The sequence below is a fragment of the Nerophis lumbriciformis genome, linkage group LG35, assembly GCF_033978685.3.
Source record: "Nerophis lumbriciformis linkage group LG35, RoL_Nlum_v2.1, whole genome shotgun sequence".
Taxonomy (NCBI): domain Eukaryota; kingdom Metazoa; phylum Chordata; class Actinopteri; order Syngnathiformes; family Syngnathidae; genus Nerophis; species Nerophis lumbriciformis.
Window position 1 is genome coordinate 8,775,429 of NC_084582.2, and position 24,923 is coordinate 8,800,351.

The 24,923-nt window shown below is 39.0% G+C and overlaps 1 protein-coding gene across 1 annotated transcript in view; it reads right to left on the reverse strand.

Moving 5' to 3' along the window:
* The window catches only part of ankhd1 (ankyrin repeat and KH domain containing 1), a 39,165-nt gene that overhangs the window by 7,964 nt on the left and 6,278 nt on the right, over nucleotides 1–24,923 (reverse strand). Inside the window, exons 3-32 of the mRNA XM_072912331.1 lie at nucleotides 19,231–19,387; nucleotides 15,474–15,636; nucleotides 15,123–15,270; nucleotides 14,803–15,036; nucleotides 14,615–14,709; nucleotides 12,313–12,474; nucleotides 10,869–10,950; nucleotides 10,459–10,650; nucleotides 10,273–10,382; nucleotides 9,995–10,082; nucleotides 9,657–9,784; nucleotides 9,431–9,574; nucleotides 9,237–9,339; nucleotides 8,874–9,136; nucleotides 8,428–8,709; nucleotides 7,881–8,346; nucleotides 7,668–7,807; nucleotides 7,455–7,566; nucleotides 6,313–6,458; nucleotides 3,478–3,620; nucleotides 3,010–3,223; nucleotides 2,612–2,787; nucleotides 2,019–2,181; nucleotides 1,840–1,935; nucleotides 1,634–1,750; nucleotides 1,374–1,542; nucleotides 979–1,175; nucleotides 523–872; nucleotides 289–441; nucleotides 54–203 (exon numbers count right to left, since the gene is read on the reverse strand). Of these exons, the coding sequence (XP_072768432.1) occupies nucleotides 54–203; nucleotides 289–441; nucleotides 523–872; nucleotides 979–1,175; nucleotides 1,374–1,542; nucleotides 1,634–1,750; nucleotides 1,840–1,935; nucleotides 2,019–2,181; nucleotides 2,612–2,787; nucleotides 3,010–3,223; nucleotides 3,478–3,620; nucleotides 6,313–6,458; nucleotides 7,455–7,566; nucleotides 7,668–7,807; nucleotides 7,881–8,346; nucleotides 8,428–8,709; nucleotides 8,874–9,136; nucleotides 9,237–9,339; nucleotides 9,431–9,574; nucleotides 9,657–9,784; nucleotides 9,995–10,082; nucleotides 10,273–10,382; nucleotides 10,459–10,650; nucleotides 10,869–10,950; nucleotides 12,313–12,474; nucleotides 14,615–14,709; nucleotides 14,803–15,036; nucleotides 15,123–15,270; nucleotides 15,474–15,636; nucleotides 19,231–19,387 (5,143 nt within the window). The remainder of the gene's footprint in view (nucleotides 1–53; nucleotides 204–288; nucleotides 442–522; nucleotides 873–978; nucleotides 1,176–1,373; nucleotides 1,543–1,633; nucleotides 1,751–1,839; nucleotides 1,936–2,018; nucleotides 2,182–2,611; nucleotides 2,788–3,009; nucleotides 3,224–3,477; nucleotides 3,621–6,312; nucleotides 6,459–7,454; nucleotides 7,567–7,667; nucleotides 7,808–7,880; nucleotides 8,347–8,427; nucleotides 8,710–8,873; nucleotides 9,137–9,236; nucleotides 9,340–9,430; nucleotides 9,575–9,656; nucleotides 9,785–9,994; nucleotides 10,083–10,272; nucleotides 10,383–10,458; nucleotides 10,651–10,868; nucleotides 10,951–12,312; nucleotides 12,475–14,614; nucleotides 14,710–14,802; nucleotides 15,037–15,122; nucleotides 15,271–15,473; nucleotides 15,637–19,230; nucleotides 19,388–24,923) is intronic.

The window sequence follows — 24,923 nt, forward strand, 5'->3', positions numbered from 1 at the left end:
GAAGGAGTTCAAATTGCACAACTGCTTGTGACACCAGCTGGATTCATGTTTACCTAATGGTGATCATCCTCTCGCCATTCTTGTCTTTCTGTTTGTCCACATCGATGTGGGCTCCTGTCACATCTTGAATGGCCGTGATGTTGCAGCCCCCACGGCCCATGATACGTGACACGACAGAGGCTGGCACCGAAAGCTTTTTAGATCTTCAAAATTTAGTGAAAACCCCAAATTAACAAAACGAACTGTGTTTCAGGAAAATACAGACAGACACTAACTAGAAATGCTCACCTCCGGACAACTTCCTTCCAACCTTCTTCCCTCTTCTGTCCCCTTTTGGGGCTCGTAAGGCTGAGCTTACTGTTGGGTGAGGTAACCGGAAGAGCCATGGTCTTGAATGGAGAGGGTAAAGTGTTTGAGGTGGAGTCGCTCATGTCTGGAGCTCTGTGGTAAAATGGACAGATATGAATTCAACCAGAAACAGTTTTATAAAATGTTGCTTGTTTACATAAACGCACGGCTCACTTTTGTGTTGGTTTTGAGATGGAGACCGTGACCTTGTCCAACTTGACTTCAGTTTGGGGCTGAGGACAGTGTCTTTTTTCGGGGCCAACTCCAAGAGCTTGGGACTGGGTGGCTCCCAAAGAAGGGGCAGAGGAAGATGATGAGGAGGAAGAAGAGGACGACGACGTGGATGAGGTGAGGTCAGGGAGGTAGTTGAGTTCCTGGCTCTTCCCTCCACTGCTGCTGCTTTCACTTGCACAGTCGGTACTATCCAAAGGGTCAGAATCACTGTTGCCACCTGCCATGCCCCCTCCACCTCGAGGTTCACCATGGATTTTGTTTTTGTCAGCCTTGTGCTGTGCAAGTGCAACCTGGTATGACCACAGAGATGGAATTGCCATACAAAACCCAAGACAATCAAACGTGGACATTTTACGAACAATTACAAAATCAACCAGAAAATAGTACCGTGCTCACCTGCGGATCCTGTAATATTATCGATTCATTTGGCAAGTCCTTGGTCTTGTTCTTTTTGTTCTTGCGGTTGGTAATTGGGGTCGTGGCTACACTTGCTCTCTTCTTACCAAAAACTGTGGTGAAAGTGGTTGAGGTGGCAGATATACCGATGGTGGTGGTGGTAGTTGCACTGGGAGGCTCAATAGGAACCTCTGTTTCTGAAAAACCAAGTTAATGTGAGAATCGAAAATATTAACCACCTAAGCCTTTTGTCTTTCGACTTCTTTTATGTGTACAATACACAAGGCAAACCTTTCCTTGACAAACCCATTGGAAATCAATTTCATGTCATTTGAGTAAGGTGTTGATAAGAGGGTGAAACATGAATCCTAATGATCTTTTATAGATGAAATCACCTTCTGCGGAATCTTCCTTCAGCTCCTGCATATCCGAGAAGTCCTCCTTGGTTTTCTGGCCCTCCTCTTCCTCCTGCTTCCTCTTCTGCTCCTCTTTCTTCTTCTTGCGTTTCTCCTTGCGCTTCTCTCGCTTGACAGCCAGAGCCTGCTTTTTGCTCTCCTCTCGAGACTGTGAACAAGCCATGACCAAATAAATGACGTGTTTCTCATCAGTAGATGCTTTCGTCTCTCAAAAAGTACAGCCACAGGCCTGGCATCACCTTCTCAAGATCTAGCTCCTTGAGGAGAATGCTCGCGTTTTTGTTGGCCTCAGCTGCTTGTTGGTCTTTGGCTTTGACAATGGTCTCCATGCACTGGTGGCACTTCTTCAACAGCTCCTGCAGAGAAAAGACATTGTGTTAAACCTCTCTACATTGTAATTGATTTATGTAAAACACATGTAGGTAAAAATAAAGGAGGTGCCTACCTTGTCAGCAATGGTGGCTATGAATCTCATGCACTCGATATCTGATGGGAATTGGTTGACTTCCTTGACAAGGTACTGCACCACTTTTACATGACCCTACAAAATGGTCAGTTAATGATCAGAAACAAGATCAACTATGAAAGGCAAAACACGATTTCAAAACGGGGACACCACTGCACCTTGCGATAAGCAGCCATGAGAGGTGTGATTTTGCGGTTATCTGCTGCATCCACATCGGCACTGGCGTGCACCAAGAGCTGGACCACATCAAAATGACCGCCATTTGCTGCCAGCCATAGAGGCGTATTTCCTTTCTTGTTGCGTACATCAATATGGGCTCCCCTATAAAATTGTGGCGAAGAGATGACATCTCAGACATAGATTGGAGTATATTGGACAACAATTAAAAGCTAAAATCATAAAAAGCTTGTGAAAAATGAGTACAAACTTCATTAATCTCGCTAAACAGCATTCAAACGTGAGTTGACTGCTGGAAACCACAACATCATAAACCAACACACCAGCAGTTCACCATCTGCCATTTCTTAAATATTTAATATTTGTTAAATGCACCAAGTAGAATATTTGAGTTGCACAGTACCATTCAGGGGCAAGACCTTCATCCATCTGCCAGTTATTTATTGTTAAGCTGTCTACCAAATGTTATTAGGCACTACAGACATTTGTGACTGTTAAATTATGCAAAGACAGCCCACATTGTTCAATGACTATAAATAAAAAATATCATAAGTGACAATCCAAAAAAACTCACCTATTGATAAGCAGCTCACAAAACTTGTAATGACCCTTGTCAGCAGCAATGGTGAGAGCAGTGTCTCTGGATGAGGGAACTGGTGGAGCATTGACATCAGCACCTTTATCTAAAAGAACACGGCCAACCTCGGCATAACCCCCTGAAGCCGCTTCCATCAGAGGAGTGAGACCAGTCTGAATAGAGGTAGCAGTCAATTATCAATAAAGCAAGCAACAAAAACAAAGATCCTATTTAATCTGTGAAAGACAGAATATTGGATACTTGCATTACACTCCTGCTCTAATTACATACAATTGTATCCTACAGAAAATTAAGTAATGCTCCAGTAGCATTCTACATTCTACATACAATATGGTGACTTATAGTGTAAGGAATGGTTCATAAATCTTCCTCACCTTAGCACGATGTTCAACGTTAGCCTTGCGATCGAGCAGCAGACTAACAACCTCAGCCCGCCCCTGAAAGCAGGCTAGGGTCAGAGCCGTGTTCCTGTTGGTCTCAATTTGGGCGTTGATGTCTGAGCCCATATCCAGCAACAACTTCACTGCCGGTACGTGACCATTCATCGCTGCCAGCATCAGGGGAGAGATTCCTAGTTTGCTGCCGGTCCTGATTAGTAAAGGGAAAATATTTTTTTGCTTAACTGAACACTAATCATTCCATTTACACAAATGTAAGTATTAACATGTCAAGTTGCATTTTTGTACCATACTTCTTTGTGTAAATAGCTACTGCTAAATGGAAAATCATCACATACCAAATGTTTTCAAAATGCATCTATTAGTAGAATGTGTATGTGTGTGCACGTGTGTGCGTGCGTGTCTGCGTTTATCGTAGACCTTTGTGAAGTTCCATGCCCTTACCTGGAGTTGATTTCGGCTCCAGCATTGAGGAGTATCTTGATGATGTGAACATAACCGCCTGAGGCAGCAAGGCTCAAAGGTGTGTAGTCTGAAACATTGCGGTGTTCCTTATTGGCTCCCCGTAACAGCAACAACTCGACAACCTGATGAAATAGTCGCGTTTTGTGTTGAAATACGAAAAGCAGTTTAAAAATAGGACACTTAAAGTACCAGTAGAGTGGAAAAATAGGTTGCTTAATTGTTTCATTGTATCCATCAAACCAAATCCAATTGTATTTACGATCCGCTAAGTATGTGAAAATATCTAAACATCACAAAATTCCACAAATTCAGTCAGCCATTTTGAATATTCGGGTTCGAATATCTTCAGCTATTTCCATAAATTGACATCACTGGAGTAACGCTTCTTCACTCTGACCATATTATCAGATCAGTCATACTGGAAATTAGAGCTGCAGCTATCGAATATTTTAGTAATCGAGTATTCTATCGAATATCCTTATCGATTAATCGAGTAATTGAATAAATCATATTTTTGCTTGAAAACTTTTTTAAATTTTTTTGTCCTGTCTAGCTTCTCAGGCAAATCACATTGTTGATGGAGATGCCCATATCGACTGTACAAATTTACATTACAAAAGAGAAGTGTGGGATACTTCTCGTGTTGCCTTATTTGTATTTTGACTTTATTAAATGGATTTATATTATTTGGTGCAACTGGGCCGCAGCAATATTTTTGCTTAATTAAGGTTTAATTATACATGTTAAAATGTGCCCTCAATTATTGAGTTTGGCCTAATTGTCTTTTATTTCCTAAACGCCTGTTTTCATTATTGAAGGCTGACACGCACAGCTGAAATGCGTCCGTGGTCGATTGTGCCAATTTGTGTGTGTGCTATAAAAACAGGTGCGCGCTCAGCCTTCTGTGCTGTGTGGTGTGACCGCATAAACGAAGTCCTTGTCTCTTGTGCGTTTTTGATGATTATTATACGGTGCCGTTTAAATGGTGGTTTCTTCACGCAAATCCGCTGAGCTGTTTTCAATTTGCCAACAATAAACAATATAAAAACACAAACCACTTAATAAGGACGACAACAGTTTAAACATTTTAAGAATGCAATACAGTTCATTGCATTCTTTGCATGCAAAATAGTAATCAATGTTCATTTTGCCATCATAACATGTTTGAGATGAAAACACATACGGTATATAAAATTTGTTCAAAATTAATATTCCCTGAGAAAGTTAAAATAAAACTATATTCTTAGTATCAAAAATAAAACAATAAGAAGAGTTTTCATTATATCAAACATAAAAAGTGGATTAGGTAGTGCCTTTAAGGCCATGTCCACACGAACACAGAGTTTCAAAAACACATATTTGGGGTTAAAACAATCTCCATCCACACAAGTGTAGTTTCAAAAATGTCTATGTCTACACACAAACATACACCTGCTGTCATGCACATTTTGTCCAATCAGAAGCCTGAAAAAAAGCAGCAATAGCTGACTTGGTGCAGCATTACACCTCTTATTGTGTTTATTTTGGTACTCTTTAAAACCTGCCTGCACTTACACAGAATCTTGGGAACATTATTAAAGAGCGAATGTGCTGCTGAAACCCAACACTCATAGAATTATAACTTGTTCAGCAACATGGTGATGTATTACATGTGTCGTGAAGTGTACATTATTTCTAAAATCAGCACGCACTAACGAGCCAAGGAAACAATTTTGCATGTTTAAGTATCTATATAAAGCACACGGACGTGCGTGTGCCACTGCCAAACTGTCATGGAATTATAAAGCATTTAATCATGGATATAGTACATGTGTAATGAAGTGTATATTGTCTTTAACATCAGTACACACTACAAGGAGGACACTACATTATGTTTTTTTTAGTTGCTTGGTCACTTTTTACGCGCGAGCAGGGTCGCGCCCGGCGCGACCCTGCTCGCACCCGTGTCTTGCTTGCTCATGCAAGCAAGACACGTAAGTTAACTTCATGATTTGTTAACTATAGTTTATGCTGCACTGGACTGAAGGCTTTAATGTAATTATAAAATGAAACTGAAGATGGCAGTCATGCAACATATATGAATGCAAACTGCCATAAAACTGTAAAGACAAGAAGCTTATGCAACACTGAGCCCCAGATGTCTTGTTTGCTGCCATTCTGCTCCCGCATCATCGCTCTCAGCTCGTGAGTTATTATTAATATATACAGATATAGATTATAAATCATGCCTCTCATCTGGATATTAGGAGGATTTAGCCATGAATGTAGAAGTTTTTCATCTGTGACATTCAATTTCTACACGGAGATGGAGACATACACACTACAACAGAAGACCGTGTCAGACTCAGCAGCAATTTTTTAACCCTTCGTCGTGTGGATTAAAATGTATTTTTCATCTGAACGGGAAGATATGGATATCCTATCAGTCTTCATCACAGTGAGAGCATACATTGTACAGTAAGTGATCGTATTATGTTTGTATTTTGTATTTCTTGTTCAGCACATAGCAATACTGCTACATGATGCTTAGTGTTTCACTAAAGGATCTGGATCTGTTTAGCAGAGCTACTAAAACTTGTAGCTCACCTTTCTTATATTTGGTTCCTACCTCTGTCACGCAACCGGCTTGCTCATTATCTTTAAAAATGGCTTGGGAATCTCCGCGAGATTGATACAATTTTTATCATATCTATTTACTCCCAAGCTATGAAAGTCTTTCTGTGTCATACATCAGATATATATGATAAAAACTTCAATATAGAGCAACTTGTTTTTCCACTTTACTGGTACTTTTAAACGAAGATGAGTGTTTACCTCTTGTCGTCCCCCAGAGCAGGCCAAGGAGAGAGGTGTGTCTTTGGTTCTTTCAGACTGGGCCTCGATGTCACCCCCTTTGTCGAGGAGCACTTCCACAACGCCAACATGGCCAGCGGTAGCAGCCAGGATGAGAGGGGTAAAGCCTGAGTCGAAAAGAGCAAATATGAGCATACGCCATACATTTAGTGGCGTTAAAAGCACTCCAGCTTAAAATAATAACTGCTTTGAACATTTTCAGCTTCACATTTACCGGTTCAAGTGTCCAGTTCACTTTAAAATTTCTGGCATTTGAGCACCCTTTGAGGAAAAAAAGAGGAAAACTGACGAAAAAAAGAAGAACATTTCTATCAGCACAAAGTGCTGCCACGCAAGCCCCAAAAGAAAATGTTGAAAATCAAGGCTACACTTCCTGCAATTGGGTGCATTTCTACACTATATTTAACCTTTAGATCTATTTATTTATCTTTTATAGATTTATTCTCATCTACCAACGTGTTTTGGCTGCCTTTTTGACACTTACATGTCCCATGTTATGTACCGGAGATTTTTTTCAAGTAGATAATTTATTAACATTATTATCATTCAAAATGTAATGTACAATTCAATAACATGCATGCATTGCAAATAACTCAAAAAACATTTCCCATTGGGCAACCCTATCCTATAGCCACGCACCATGGGGGTAATATACTTTGGTGTTGTGACCTCTGTTCACATTCTTCACATCAAAAATATACCCTCTTGCTCGCTACTAATTAATGAACTGGTTCGGAACTAAAAGTGTTCCAATTAAAATCATCCAAATAATCCAGCAAAGTAGAAAAACGTCAACGTTGTAGCTCGGAGAGTGAAAGCAGGCGACAACACGTAAACTAGCTGGATGATGCTAACTATGCCAACTAAAGAGATTGATTCGGTTCCCCTGATCGTCTCCCTGTTCTGCAATTCAGTGTGGCCATTAAGGCGAGAGGAACTGTGAGCACCTGTGGGTGAGGCAAGCGTTTACCAAATATTGTTTAAATCCTTTTTTTTTCTTCTTCTTTTTTTAATTATTAAAAATTGTGCAAGTGATATTTTGACGTGAAAATGAATGTTTAAACACAGACATTCCACATGCCTGAAATTTCATGGATGCATACCTTTTTTGTCGCGGTGCTCAATGTTGGCTCCCCGTGCAATGAGGACAGACACTAGCTCCTCGTGCCCTCCTGCGCATGCCAGTGTCAACGCTGTGTCATGGTTACTCTCCGTCTGTGGAGAAATCATTTATAATCAGGTTTCATAGAGCATTCTTTACACATTTGTAATTAAAAAGAGCTCCCTGTGTATTGGTAACAATTAAACTGTCTTACGTGTGCATCAATGTCAACCGAGGGGTATAGGGGGAGCACAGATGGTGGCGAGGAGATGTTAGCAGACGTCTGTGTGGGCGGTTGGGACAAGGGAGTGGGTGAGGTGGTTGTGTTAAGCATGGGCACGCGGCTGCTCATAGCTGAAAATAGTAATAGAGAAAGTTAGCAAAAGCATAAAAGACAAACAAAAAGTCAAATGCTGCATATTCTGACCTGCCATGATGTCATCCAGCGTGTCAGTGAGCGTCTGTGCAGGTGTGGCAACCATGAGACCATCCGGGGGCTGCTGAGGAATCATTCCAGGACCTAACCCAGATAACTGTTGACCTTGGCCCTGCTGCTGTTGGCCCAGCATCTGTTGGCCTACCAGTACCCTTTGGAGGTCAGGGCAAGTACTTCCTGGGTAGTCTGCAGGGTTGTATTCCGGCAGAGGCTGGACAGGAACAAAGGCTGCATGAAGAGGTGGAGGCGGTGGCTGGGGTTGGGCCTGCGGTGAAGGGGGCAGTGGGGGCTGCTGAGGAGGCTGTGGTCCATCTCTGTAAAGGATTGTGCCCACTTGAGGAAGCTTGGTGTAATCATCCTCATCTCCATCTGCCTCTTCCTCTGAACCTTCCTCCTCATCCCCATCATCGTCCTCATCATCATCGTCTTCATCGTCGTCGTCTTCATCGTCCTCATCCTGAAAATAAAGATATTTTTTTAAACTTTTACCCAAATTCCACAAACAGTGACAATTAAGAATTGAAAATAACAATCATACATCTTCTCCATCCTCGCCAGGCAAGTCGTCTTCGTCCCCATCTTTGTTGGCCTCCTCGTCTGTGTCAGAGCTTGTGTGTACTTGGGCACCTGGCATAATGGAAAGGGGACCAGGAATTGTACTTCCAGGCCCAGGGCCCGGGCCTTGGCTCTGTCCAGCCTCTTGGTCCTCCTTTAAGCCCTTTGCCTCCATGTATTCTTTGGTGAACTGTTGCTGTGTTTTTAGCTGCAACTGGCGTTCCACCTTCTGCAGCTCCTTCAAGATTTTCTTTTTCTTCTGAACCTAAAAACATAACATACTTTCAGATGCGTTTTTTCCTAAAAGAGATGCTGATCTGAGTGGTAAACAACCATTAGAAAATATTAAATATCCAATGGTCTAGAGGTCAGTTGCTTATTTAGAAAAAAAGAAAACATTTATACACTTTTGCCTCTACAATGTGTTACCTGCTCCTCTCTGCTCTTCTTCAGCTCCTCAATCTTGTCTTTGGTGAGTGGTTCCCCTTGGATAAGCTCTAGTGACTGAAGCTGGGCTTTTTCAATAGCGCTGATCCGCTGGCCTAGCTCGTTCAACTTTCCCTCCGTCTCCTCCACAATGCACTCCAGAGGCTGGCACAGGTGAAAGGGTGGCAGAGGCTCTGCTTCAGGCCCCCTGCCCACGGAACTGGAGACACCGGGCTGAAGTGCTGCCTGTCTCGGTTTGGACACACCTGAATTTCAACAATAAAGAGAAATAGTTAGGGACTGACTAGATGACCAATAATCATCTCAATTAAACGTGATATTAAGAGTTATAAGGGCACATATTACCCTTGCTGGAGACAGGTGGGGGTGTTGCGATGTTTGATGGGGCTCGGTCAGGCTCTTGAGGGGGGACCACCATGGCGAGAGCTTGGAATGGGACGCGAGGAACCTGTAACAGAAGATTATTACAATCATCTGTTTTTATGGGAACTAATAGTCATTCGGTCTGCATGCCCAATATTGATTGGTGTTCCTTTTACCTGAGAAGCATCTTGCGAGGGGGGAGTGAGCTGGGAGAGATCAGGGGCTGGTACAGACAGAATGTTGTTGGGATAGTCCAACAGGTAGGACACGACGTTAGTGTGGCCACCCTTAGCAGCTTCTATCAACATTGTGGAGCCATCCTGCACAGGAGAAAATTGCAGGTGTTAATATTTAACATCATTATCTTTAATGTTTTCTTTAAAACATGAAAACGCATATTACTTTGAGTCTGTGTGTAGGGTCTGCCCCATGTGCCAACAGCAACTCCACCACAGCCAGATGTCCTCCGGCACAGGCCAGAGACACCACTGTGTGATCATTATTGGCGGTAGCTCTGTTCACATTAGCACCTAGACATGAAATGAAAGAAACATGAAAGTTTTTTGCCTTCATAAAGTTAAATTGTAATGATAGGGAAATACCTAATTGAGGTTTGCTGCCTTTAGTAGTACTTAATATACTTACTTTCGTTTTTTTATGCAACTAACAATATACTGCAATACAATTTTGGCAGGTGCTTTTAAAATGTATTGATCAGAACATCCTATAAAAAAACACACCTTTGCTGATAAGGAACTGCACTGTACAGAGATGCCCCGCTCTTGCTGCCTTCATTAAGGGTGTCCGCCCCCCTTCAGACTCATGTTCCTGGAAGAAAAATATCCATTGGTTTACAGATCTGCTTTTGTTCATAAGATTTTAGCTTTATGCATACTGAAAATGCGGCAGTTGCTCAACAAGGAGTCACAAATCAATTCAACATTCAGCTGTAATGTTACTCAAACATGAAACCATCATTGGTCTGAGAGAAAACATGATTTGTGCAAAGAGTGTTTACCAGGTTGGCTCCAGCCTGTAGTAGTACATCCGCTACATCCGTGTGACCATTCTCACACGCGTATGTCAGAGCTGTGTCTCCTGTCGCTGTGGTGGCATGAACGTTTGCGCCTGAATAAAAAATACAAAGTTTGTAAGCAAGCAAATCCTAAAAAGGCAGTTAATTGCCTCGCTGCGCCCTGCGCACCTGCAGCCAGTAGATATTTGACCAGATCCAGATGGCCTTCTTGTGCTGCTTCCATGAGAGGAGTGGAGCAGCCCAACTCAATGTCAGCCCCAGCTTTGATAAGGAAGTCCGCCACTTCCAAGAAACCTCCACAGCATGCTAGCGTTAGAGCAGTCTCCTGGGTCTCTTCTGTCTGGGCATTGATGTTAGCACCTGGACAATAACCAACATCATCATCAAATGTTCATTTTTTGGTACAGTATACATCATGGAAAAATAAACCCCAAAAAGGGCCTTCCGAGACTAACGAAAATTATGATTTGGTACATTAGGATATCACAGATATAGTTCTATTGCCTAACTTGTTCATAAGAACCTCATCATGCCCTAAAAGCTAACCAGAAGTTCTTTGATGGGAACATCTTTCTTACCTTGAGCAAGCAGTAGAGCTACCATCTCTTCATGCCCTTCTCTTGCTGCTTCCATTAAGGGGGTGTAGCCCTCATCATTAACCTAGACAATTATCAGATGTTTAGAACACATGACAGCACACTCTAATGCAGTGGTTCTCAAATGGGGGTACGCGTACCCCTGGGGGTACTTGAAGGTATGCCAAGGGGTACGTGAGATTTTTTTTTAATATTCTAAAAATAGCAACAATTCAAAAATCCTTTATAAATATATTTATTGAATAATACTTCAACAAAATATGAATGTAAGTTCATAAAATGAACATCAAATCAAGTAGGCTATTCAGTGTTGACAGCTAGATTTTTTGTGGACATGTTCCATAAATATTGATGTTAAAGATTTATTTTTTTGTGAAGAAATGTTTAGAATTAAGTTCATGAATCCAGATGGATCTCTATTACAATCCCCAAAGAGGGCACTTTAAGTTGATGATTACTTCTATGTGTAGAAATCTTTATTTATAATTGAATCACTTGTTTATTTTTCAAAAAGTATTTAGTTATTTTTATATCTTTTTTTCCAAATAGTTCAAGAAAGACCACTACAAATGAGCAATATTTTGCAATGTTATACAATTTAATAAATCAGAAACTGATAACTGATGACATAGTACTGTATTTTACTTATTTATCTCTTTTTTTCAACCAAAAATGCTTTGCTCTGATTAGGGGGTACTTAATTTAAAAAATTGTTCACAGGGGGTACATCACTGAAAAAAGGTTGAGAACCACTGATCTAATGTATCCAACTTGTCGTCAAAAACTTTGGAAGAATCAGTCTCCATGTCCTTTTGCCAGAAAATTGTATATGAGTGTTAAAAAAAAAACGCTTAAACATAAGTAATGATATGCACGCTTCCACTTTTTACATGATTTATTGGTTGAGCCAAAAGATGAAATACCTCTAAAAGTCAAAAGCAGCTCTGCAAAACAAATGTTGAATGTTTTGCTCCTAAAGCGCCTAAGTGTCATTGTTTATTTTACTTCCTTGTCTTGTGAACAGCAGTCAAGGTTGATATAAGAAAATGTAATTTCAGCTCAGAGGCCGTTACTGTTGAAATTAATCCCGTTCTTTAGAAGCCCTCACAGTTAAGTACTAACCAATAGAGTTTGTACTTAAAAATTATATATAACACATAAAGGATCGATGTAAGAAGTGTTTACTTCAACTTAGGCAAGGCCTTTTGCTTTGGGTATTAAGTTACTTCCAGAGTCTCGGCTAAACTGAATTGGAAATGTGCTACAATCATGATTACATGAAACATACTTTATCATTTTTCTACGAGACATACTTGACTGAGTTCATCACAGTTTTGGCATTTGCAATGTTTTTTTTTTTTTTTTTTTTTTTTTTTTTTTTTTTTTTAACATATGGCAGCGTTTAGACATGTCTTCTTTCACGAACCTCCTCCAAGTTGGCTCCTCTCTCTATTAGCAAGGCTGCCAGCTCCACGTGTCCTCCACAAGCTGCAAGGGTAAGAGGCGACTCAAAAGAATCCGCTGGCATGTTGACCTGTGCACCGCTGTCCAACAGCAGCCGTGCCACCTCCACATGGCCATCCTGGGACAGCGAGACACACAAAGAATGTGGAGATAAGCACCTGAATAAACATACATATTGTTTGTTTTTTCCGGTCTAATTTTCAAAGCTGGCAGTTAGCAAAATATGATACCAGGGTTTCCCCTACATGTAATTGATCGTAGCGCACCGCCACGGCAAGACAAAATCCGCCACTCTTTCAAAATACGTTTTTTGGGGGTTTCTTTTACATGAAAACAAATTTAAGTAATATATTGTATGTTTACTGTATATATTTTATTATTTACGTACGATTGGCCATAATACGTTTGAAAAACATCTCAAATATCATAAAAATGTTCCTCTATGTTTTATTTTGAAAAAATAAAATAAAGGTGCATTTTAAATCGCCTGTCCGGAATGTGACAGCGAGTCGCGCACCTAAACAGAGTTGGCACCCGGCAAAAGTAAGGAGAGAAAGTTGAGGAGAAAAGTAATTCAAGTTAATTAATGCATTTCTTGTTAAAACCTGTGTAAACTGCTCTAATTCTTTTGACATCACTACCAACAATAACGTGTAACAAAACGCTGTGTGCGTCTTCAAACCTCCATTTAGATGTCCCTGTGTAAAGTGTGCATGATGTCCCCGTGCGTGTTTGGGTTCCCTCCAGCACTCCAATTTCCTCTGAATTCCAAAAATATGCATGTTATGTTCATTGGAGACTGCAAAATGCCCATAAATATGAATCTGAGTGTACCGTAAATGATTGTGTATATGTGCCTTGCGATTGGCCAAGCTATTTGGGGTTAACTTGTCAATGAGCTGGTCCATTGAATGTTAGAAGCATTAAAGCTCAACTTTCATCCTGCATAATTTTAACATTAACAGTGTGATTCCTACATGTATGTGCACTTCATGTGTTTTTTTCATGTAATTTCCTTAGTGTAGTTAGTTTTACAGTGACTTCTTTGTGGAGAATGCCAACAAAACACCATACTTTTTTCTTTTTTTTTTATCTCTGAAAGACTGTTTACATATTTGGTAAACTAAATTCCAATATTCAGGGAGGGCACAATACTGTGTAGTCAGTATCACCTAACAATAAGCAGCAACAATTGAAATTGCATTGAACAAAGAGAGCACAGTCTATCAAGTCATATTCCTTGTGTGTTAAACATACTTGACCAATAAAGTCGATTAAGATAATGTAAGAAAAATATATGTTATTAATAATAACACATTTGTTTTTAAATATACATTAAACATTTGTTGAGCCTTTTTAAAAAAAACACTATGCATCATTGCTAATCAAAATGATAAGATGTCATATGATGATGTCATATTGACCACACCCCCACTGCCATATAGAATAGTGGCAATCTCGGGGAAACCCTGGATACTTACCCACTACCGAATTTTTCGGACTATAAGTCGCAGTTTTTTTCATAGTTTGGCCGGGGGTGCGACTTATACTCAGGAGCGACTTATGTGTGAAATTATTAACACATTACCGTAAAATATCAAATAATAATATTTAGCTCATTCACGTAAGAGACTAGACGTATAAGATTTCATGGGATTTAGCGATTAGGAGTGACAGATTGTTTGGTAAACGTATAGCATGTTCTATATGTTATAGTTATTTGAATGACTCTTACCATAATATGTTACGTTAACATACCAGGCACCTTCTCAGTTGGTTATTTATGCATCATATAACGTACACTTATTCAGTCTGTTGTTCACTATTCTTCATTTATTTTAAATTGCCTTTCAAATGTCTATTCTTGGTGTTGGGTTTTATCAAACTTATACTCCAGTGCGACTTATATATGTTTTTTTCCCTTCTTTATTATGCATTTTCGGCAGGTGTGACTTATACTCCGGTGCGACTTATACTCCGAAAAATACGGTACGTGTTTGAGGTTAATTTTATAATTCATAATGCATAATGTTTTGTTACATCGCGATTTCTTTCTACATTTGGCTCTTCAAACAGTCACCACGGCAATTTAGTTTGGATTGGACAAAAGATCAAACAAAAACTATCACAAACTAAAAATAACCGACGAATATTCACAAGATGCCAGTAAAAGTATTTTTGAAACAAATCTGGAAAGGTAAATGACTAAATCTAAAACAGCAATGATCGAAAGAAAGTAATAAGGCTTTGGGTCAGATGCTCACCATGCAGGCCTCCATCAGTGCGGTGTGCATCTCATCAGTCTTATGTTCCTGGTCTGCTCCAGCCTCCAACAAAAAACGCACCATGTCCAAGTGACCTACATGGTGTGTAAACAATTATCATGTCCACCATTGTTATTGTTAAATATTGAGGATAGTGTTGCATTAGTCTTCTACAAACTGGTTCTGACCTTTGTAGCAGGCAAGTGTGAGAGCGCTCTCTTTGAACTCATTGGAATGAGTGTTAATGCCTGCGCCATACTCGAGGAGTACCCTAGCCACCTCGACGTGGCCAGCACTGGCTGCCTCCATTAGAGGTGTGTGTCCGTTCTCATTGTGGTCTTCGATGTTAGCACCCTCTTTTAGCAGCACCTTCACCACATCCACAAAGCCACCGGCACATGCGTACGTCAGAGCCGTGTTACCTAACGACACAAAGCATAGCGAAGAAATTAAACACGTCTTGAACATGACATTATCCTAATTCATGAGATTTTAAGTGAGATTTCACCTGTGGAGGACTGTGCATTTACATCTGCTCCGTGTACCAGAAGCAGTTTGACTATGTCCACGTATCCTCCGCTAGCAGCAGCCATGAGAGGCGTTATATCCCCTTTAATACCTCGGTCCTCCACATTGGCATGCATTGCCAACAAAACCTGGTTGAAAATCAGAAGAGAATGTGCTTTTAGAATAAATACAAACTTGGCTACAAAACTCCTAAAAAAAAGTAAACCTTCCAAAAATCAATAAACTCATGTCAAAACATTGCTAAAATGTTATTTCCAAAGGTAATTTCAAAATACTTGATACTATTAGCTTTTGTTATTACACTGCAAGATCACACCCCTGTTTTACATACCTGTGCAAGTTCATAATAGCCAGCCGAGCAGGCAAGACATAGCAGGCTCTCCCCTTCCTCTGTGTGCTCGTTGACGCTTCGTCCCTCATCCAGCAATTTGCGCACAGCATTGACGTCCCCGTCTGAGCACGCCTCCGCTAAACTACGGCTGAAAATAACCAGACTGCTACAATTACTGCCTCTGTGACAAGTGAACACACATACGCCTCACATCATCAAAGCCACCATTTCCACACTTACACAGGTATATCCAAATACTAACTTATGATCCCCATTACGGTTTACATAATCTCTGTTCACATATGGGAACTCATTGTGCAGCTGTGATCATGCATATGCCAAAGCAGCAACAGGCCTAAGAACCCCAAACCATAAGGTTATTGTAGTCTACCAGTAGCTTCATTTCTGGAATAGGGACAACAAAGATAACTTAAAGGGAAACTGTACTTTTTTTTGGAATGTTGGCTATCGTGTACAATCAGTATGAAAGACATGAAGGATGGATTTTTTTTTAATGCATTCTTAACATTAAATAAACGCAAAGAAAAGTCTGCATAGAGCAGACCCAATGGGAGCTCCATTATTCTACCCATGAAATTCAATAAATAACCACTCAAAGAGCGCCAACAATACTCCATGATTGGAATATTAACCAAGTATTAGTGATCTTGTTATTAGAAATGCTAACGCTGACAAACTTTGCGTTTCTATGCGAGGATTGTGAGACATTTTTCATGTAAATGGGAATATGAACATCCCAGTAGTCGGCATCCTAATGACAACATACCTTATACAGTAAGTGATGTTTTATTATGCATGTTGGCTCTCAAACTTTGCAGTGAACAGAAATCAGTGATGAAGAGAAAATTGCGCCGCGTATCCTTAAAATGATCAAAATACATAAATATTAAATGTTATTATAAATGTGCCCGTTACATTACAAATATACTTACATTGTGTACCGTATTTTCCGCACTATAAGGCGCACCTAAAAACCACAAATTTTCTCAAAAGCTGACAGTGCGCCTTATAACCCGGTGCGCTTTATATATGGATAAATATTAAGATTCATTTTCATAAAGTTTAGGTCTCGCAACTACGGTAAACAGCCGCCATCTTTTTTCCCCGTAGAAGAAGCGCGCGGTGCATGCTGGGATATGTGACGTTTCATTTCCATTTGTGTGTTTATGTAAAGACCCCAAAATGGCTCCTATTAAGTGTGTTGTCTGTCTAATTATAAATAATGCAGACGAGGCGTGTTAACTGAGTTCTCAACGTTTACTCACAGCGTGCTAACTGCCAGCATACAACGCTTCTCAGGGCTACCGCGCATGCTCGTAACTATCGTTGCATGCTGGGTAGTGTAGTTGTTATATTTGCTAGCTCATAACAGCACATTGAGAGACACGCTTACGCGCTTAATTCAATACTCGCCGTCATTCCGGGTGGATTGACAAAAGACCTCCAGCCGCTAGATATTGGTGTCAACAGGGCATTCGAAGCTAGACTGCTAACTGCGTGGGAACAATGGATGACAGAAGGCGAACAAACCTTCACTAAGACGAGGAGGCAGCGCCAGACGACGCCAACATCTGCCAGTGGATCGTAAATTTGCCCAACTTTTCACTTCGGACACCGAAGACGAAGGATTTACGAATGAAGAATAACTTCAGAAAGTGAGCGCTATGTTTATTTTGTGTGTTGTGACATTAACGTTCGAGCAACATTATGTTGCTATTGCTCTGCACTATTTTGAATTTTACTATGTTTGTGATTGCACATTTGCGTACATTTTGGGAGTGAACAGAGTTGTTAGAACGCTGGTTTTTAATATATTATTAAAGTTTGACTGACCTATCTGACTGTTTTTTTGACATTCCCTTTAGCGCAGCGTAGGCGCGGCTTATAGTCCGGGGCGGCTTATTGGTGGACAAAGTTATGAAATATGCCATTCATTGAAGGTGCGGCTAATAATCCGGTGCGCCTTATAGTGCGGAAAATACGGTATATAAAACCCTAATGGAGGTGTTTGGATGTTTTTTAGGGGCTCCATAGGCAGAATTCAACAGCTCCCATAGGCTCCATTGTAAGCAGACTTTTGATCACATTTAATATTTAGACTGCATTAAAAAACACAATCTACCGTCATGTCTTTCATATTGATTGTGAACGATAGGCAAAATTCCAATAAAAGTGCCTTTGATGAATTTCATCTTTTCTGACCTATGAATGTTGAATACTCGTGTTAAACAATGCCACAACGTCAAATCATAAGGTTCATGCACCGTGACATGAGTTTGCGTGCATGTTTGGATGCCTCTGTTCACTGTGTTTTGCAGTCCAACGTGTGAAGTGGAAAAGGGCTCATTATATGATTTTTTTTCTACATTTAAAACACTTCTTTGTTGCCTAAATAACATGTAATGGCGGTTCTTTGGTCAAAATTGTGTACAGATTATGTTTTACAGATCATCTTCAAGCTTTCACCTGACCAAGTCTTTTCCCCGTCAGTCATGTTCTAGTTTTTAGCACTTCCATATACTGACAGATACAAGTTAGAACTATGCTACTTTATATTACAAATGGCAACAGCGGATAATTTTAGCTTGCATGTGTATTTCTGAGCCAGTCTGCCCCACAACCACAGAAAAAGAAAGAGCTTATTGACTACAGTGTGGTACTACAATGGCAGACTCCCGCAAAGCTTTTCAGGTCAATATCTACCATATATGTAGATAACCGTTGACGTTACACATGGGGGAAAAACTTCACAAATTGACAAATTTAAAATGGCTCATTTAGAGGAAGTATGAAGGAAGATAAGATTGTTTTGTAAATATCTCAGCCTCCATGGTTTGATTTAAAATTTATGCGCAACCCAAATACACAAAAACAGTTAAAAAAAACGTTGGTTTTGCATAATAGGTCCCCTTAAAGTAAAGCTCTCAGCCAGAGGTGTAGGAACTCCTCTACTTCAGGCAATGAGAAAACACAAAAAATGTAAGAAAGTATTATTTTCATCTGATGTTGGCATGTGCATAATGACATCGACATGCAGTGACATAAAAGCTGTTTTATGGAGTGACTCAACAGATTGGAGAGTGTGCAGTTGAGCATAATGTTGTGACCCAGTGAATCTATGCAATGTTTATGGGGTTTATTTTCAACCAGATATGGAAATAAAATAGCGGTGATTACTTCAATTCATATTTATAAAAGTGTACATTTTCAAAAGATAAATTATGATACTTTTGGAAAGGGTGGGGCACGGTTTCATTTGCAATCTGGGACGCCTCCAGAAACAAACATCTTGCTGAAACTCAATGTAGAGTAGACCACAAGTAAGCATTTTAAATAAAGACTAAACTCATCATAGGTCTCCTTTAAGGAAAAGGTGATAATCCATGTTTATGGTTTAGCAAGTAATTTCTGAATTTTAGGTTTGAATATAAAGCTGATAACACAAAACATAAAATCTCGACTAAATGTAAAAGTCCTTGACTAATTAACCTATTGTTATGCACACATCCCTGAAATAAATGCCATTAGTTACTGATTTTTCCAAAAAGCTTATTTTACCGACTGGAATTTGTGTACATTTATATTGTATATATACCCATTTGGACGAATATGGTCGAAGACAATAAACATGAACACAAACTCAAAAAAGTATTTAGAAAAATATTGTGGCTTAGAAAATATTTAAAATGTGTGGAAGAAAGACAAAAGCCTGTAATGATACAGGCCAGATACATACTTGTCAGCTTGGCCAGCGTTGAGTGTGTTTTCAGCTCTCATACGAGTCAGCGCAGCTGCAGCTTCATCCAGGGCACAACTCACAGATGACGTCAGTCGTCGCAGCACCTCAGGGTCTGCAAAAGCTTTACCATCGGCAGTGGACAGTTTACCGATGCCTGGCAAACACCAAAAGGGCATAGGTGCAGAGGGCAAGGCAAACCACAGGGGAGCACAACCAAACCAGATCCGATGAGGGCACAAGTCCAGTCCAGCCAAACCAATCCAAGGTTAGTAGCAGCAAACAGAAAGAGGAAATGAAAAAAACACACACACACACACACAAGCATTTGTTAATGTGGCTCAATAACTTTATACATTCATTTTAATACACCATCTATGATTCTCAAAAATATTTGTTTTCCAAATATATGCACAAAACACCCAATAGATGATTGTGAGAATGTAATTAGATGAATATAACTGGGAAAATCAAATAAACAATATTGTTCTACAATTTAGTAACAATGGTTTAGGGTCAGACGTTGTCCTGTGCAAATTATAGATGGGTAACAGGCAGCCAATGTGCAAGAAAAATAATCTCTGTACAGTGGTCAGCATAAGGAAAAGAAAAAGCACAGCTGGGGGAAAAAAACAAGTCATGTGTGCTGTGTTTGTGCGTTTGTCATGTCAAGAGAAAGCCAAAGAAAGGGATGTGAGGAAAGACCAAGCATGTGGAAAAAGCAACTTTCGCTAATGACCTATATTTCGAAGCTTCAGTCCGATAAAAGACTATTCCAATAATCAAAACCATTTCGATACACTACTGCACTTAAGTGTATAAGTATATTTTCACAACTTGTGTAAAACGAAAAAGCAAACCAAAACATCAACAAAAAAAGTTAGTTTGAATACAGCAGCCCCTCCACGAGGCCAGCTTAAGTGTTTTTGTTGGTCTCCTTTTTATCATAGTGCGTCCGACTCAAGCTAAACTTAGTATGAGTCTCACAAAAGGATTTCACAATGGTTGCCAGGGCAGAGAAAACAAGGTTAAGGAAGTTGATCATTAATGGTTTTCTATATGGCATATCAGTATCTAAGAACAGAACCCTAACACAAGAACTAGGCTGACACGCCGTCATTTTTTTTCGACAAACAAAAAGCAACCAATTGATATCATGACCACTTCCCTGTGCGCTAGAGCAGTGTTTTTCAACCTTTTTTGAGCCAAGGCACATTTTTTGCATTGAAAAAATCCGGAGGCACACCACCAGCAGACATCATTAAAAAACGAGTTGACAGTAAAGAGTCGTCGCAATTGTTGGATATTACTTTAAACCATAACCAAGCATGCATCAATATAGCTCTTGTCTCAAAGTAGGTGTACTGTCACATCACCCCCTGACTTATTTGGACTTTTTTGCCGTTTTCCTGTGTGTAGTGTTTTAATTGTTGTCTTGCGCTCCTATTTTGGTGGCTTTTTCTCTTTTTTTGGTATTTTCCTGTAACAGTTACATGTCTTCCTTTGAGCGATATTTCCCGCATCTACTTTGTTTTAGCAATCAAGAATATTTCCGTGTTTTTTATCCTTCTTTGTGGACATTGTTGATTGTCATGTCATGTTCGGATGTACATTGTGGACGCCGTCTTTACTCCACAGTAAGTCTTTTGCTGTTGTCCAGCATTCTGTTTTTGTTTACTTTGTAGCCAGTTCAGTTTTAGTTTTGTTCTGCATAGCCTTCCCTAAGCTTCAATGCCCTTTCTTAGGAGCACTCACTTTTTGTTTATTTTTGGTTTAAGCATTAGATACCTTTTTACCTGCACGCTGCCTCCCGCTGTTTCCGACATCTACAAAGCAATTAGCTACCGGCTGCCACCTACTGATATGGAAGAGTATTACACGGTTACTCTGCCGAGCTCTAGACAGCACATAAACAACAACAACACATAATTTGCAGACTATAATTACTGGTTTGCAAAAAATATTTTTAACCCAAATAGGTGAAATTAGATAATCTCCCACGGCACACCAGACTATCTCACGGCACACTGGTGTGCCGCGGCACAGTGGTTGAAAAACACTGCGCTCGAGGGCAACAAGTTACATAAATAATGTTGCTCAAAAAAGTGACACCCTTATTTACATTTCATAAATTAACGCTGTTGATGTAAAACTTTTGGTAAAAATGGGTGCAACTGACACTTTTGAACGAGTTGCTGATTTTACGTCAGTGACCACCGGAGTCGACTGGTAATTTTAGCTGTTGGCTAAAGTTACTTGCTACCTATGTCGACCAAGATGGGTATGCTGTCACTTTTAATGATTTAGTTCAACATTACCTCAATGGTTTACTTCTTTGTACACAAACGTTAGTACAGTTAACAAATGTTTTATGATGGTGGCAATTTGATACTGAAAACAGTGGACCCTCTAAAGTCAAACATTGCTGGAAAATATGCTTCTAAAGTCACTCAAAACATGGAGGTTTAACAACCATCACATATGCTGTAATAATATGAGATTTCAGATCACTTTTACAATTATACATATTTACAATGATAGCAAGTAATGTTATAATAGTATAGTGGAACTGCAAATTAGGAGTACCTTAAATTATGAATATTTTGAGACATGAGCTCTGTTCCTGCTTTTAGTAATGCTTTAAGTTGCAGGCATAATTTGAGTTACAAGTATTTTTGCTGCTGCTGAAGTGGTATTTGTCAACACCCACAGCCACAGATCGACACAATCCTGCCCTCCAACAACCAAAACAGAGATTTAGAGCAAAGCAGAAAATATTATTACATTATTTCATAAAACTACTATCATTGTTTGTAGGTGCTTCAAACAATATTTATTATCTAAAAGTTGTTTTTCTTTTTAAAAAGACATGTTACATTTTAAAATTGTAGTTAATTGGAGGGCCAAGCACAGAAATATTAATTAATTAATGTCAATGAGCGGGACTGATTTGACTTACAACCTCGGTTGTTGAACGCAATGTGCTTGCTATATGATGTACCACTTAGAGATGGAACAATCTGAAAATGTCAGATCACGGTTATTATTATTGTAGAATTTGCTCAAAAATTACTTATCCACACACTGAAATCCTTTAACCAGTATTTTTTTTTTTTTAATAACTAAAATAAATAGAAACAATATACTTTCTTGTCAGAAGAAACTTTAAATATTGTTCTGGATTCTTAAGAAACTTATTTTATTGAGTCTTTAAATATGTTTATCTTCTTCCATTTATCTGTAAAATAAAATGGATGCATGAAAAAAATGTGTTTTTATTGATAATGGCAAATTGAGCGTTCACTCTGCTTTATCTCCGGTTTATGTGACGTCACACAAGTTCTCTTCCTGTAGTAGACACCTCCGTCTGTGTCATTAAAGTTGTTCAAATAAAAAACACCTTTGTGTATTCCTGAGAGTATAAATCATCACACAAAAGAACAGAGCTTGTAGATTCAATGTGCACAACTGAAAATCTTAATTGCTCAGACACTAAAGTGCTTATATAAGTATATATTGGGGTATGTTGTTTCTTAATGGGGAAATATGTTAATGTTTCTTCTATTAATTTTAGCATTTAAAGTACCTCACAAGCTAGCGCTAGTGGGTCTGGGAGTTCATCAAAGTGCGGTTATCATTCACGGTTTTTCGATAATCTTAATTCAAAACAATAATACAAACCGTCAAGAGTTTTATCGCGGTTATTATTAATACCTTTTATCGTTACATAGTTAGTACCACTGTAATTAAAACATTGCCAGTATAGTTAATACATTTTTCATGAATGTAAGAATACCGAAACAAATGCATTCTACATCAATTCCATCCATCCATCCCATCCATTTTCTACCATTTGTCCTTCTCAGTTCCAATGAGAGAAATTGCTTCGAAATTAGTTCAAAGTTAAACAAGAATCATGAAATGGATTTGTGTTCAACGTTGCATATTCCAAAGTTTGTTTAATGGAGAGAAATTGTTTTTCAACCAGCAGGAGTTCAGCCTTTAGGTTCTACTGGATTTTTTTAATATTTCCAGCACTTGGTCATTGTTTGATAAGAAGTTTAAAATTAGCAACATAAAAATGAAAATCAAAGAAATTTATAAATAATGTCCGGAAACACATGAATTACACTAAAAGGGAAGAAGGAAAAATAATTACAGAAAAAAAGGATTTTGTTTGCTTTTAGCTGCTAGCTGTTTGGTTGAGAAAAAACCACTGCCTCCAGCTCATTCCATGGCAAATGTAAAAATTAATAACAGCTCTTTGTTCATCTACCCACCATCTGTTAGATGTCACTGACAATTTTCTTACTTGTACTCTGGCTACGATGTTACAATGTTAGTATGTACATTTTACAACACTGATCATAAACTATTTCTAGTCAAATGTGAGAATTGCCTCAACTGCTTTAGACTAAATAAATTGATTATCGACGTTTACTAATCGATTCTATAATCGTCCATGTCTGAATTGCGATGCATCTAAAAATCGATTATTTATCATGACATATTATCTGTATGTAATATTGGCTGCATTTCTGATAGCGGTTTGTGTGCCGTTATAGACCACAGCAAACGTTACCCAGCTTGCAAAGATTGTAATAAATCCATTAGAAGAAGACAGCCTGTCGTTTCCTTTAACTTGGACACACACATCTAAATCTTTCGCCATTATAAGAAAGTAATTTCTAGGAGTTTCTCACCTTCTGAGAAGCCTCTGTTTTATTAATTGTAAACATTGTAAAAATGTGTATAATAAATATTACTTTTCAACATTTGTCAATGAAGATTTGTATCAGCCTGCGACACAGTCATTTTGATAGGGTATTATAGATAATATAGGCACTTACATCATGTGTATATCTTTATTATAGTACCTATATAAAGCTTTACATTTTTTGCGGCTCCAGACATATTTCATTTTTGTATTTTAGGTCCAATATGGCTCTTTCAACATTTTGGGTTGCCGACCCCTGGTATCGTGAATAGGAAAAAAAGTGTTATATAAATCTAATCCATTATTATGATTATCATTACATGAATTTGTTTGTCAAATTATGGTAATTAAGAAAATGAGTGTGAGGGAGAGTGCGAAGAAGAAGTGAATGATATTCATTGTATTAAAAGAAAGAAACAATCCAAAACACGACCGAGCGTTTAGCCCACTTGGCGAGGCAGTTCGAGCGCAACACTGCATCATACCAAAGCCGAATGAGTCAATAGAGCCAGCCAGGGACATAAAAAAAAATATCTAAATGGTGGACATTTGGATAACAAAAGAACCTGACGGTGTGTTTGACTGAGAAGCCTGAAGGAGATACCCTATAATTCTGCTCTACAATGTAAATGTTGTACAATATTATTACATTACTTGTTTGTACTACCACTTCTATTGTATTGTTTTGATATAATATTTCTTATTTGAAAGTGTTTTTCTTTTTAAAAGGCATGTTAAAATTGTGTGGTTTGGTGGGACAAGCGCAGATTAAAATTGATTGTAATTCCTTTCATAGGGCAATGCTGTTTTGGAATAACAAGTTTTTCAAGGTACGAGCTGTGTCACATAACGAATTTAACCCGTACCCTGAGGTATTACTGTATTCAACTCAGCAAGACAGGTGTTGATGTGTGTGATGGACTTAATATCAAAAGCTTTCAATTTAAAGTAAATTAATAGATATGGGAATTGATTT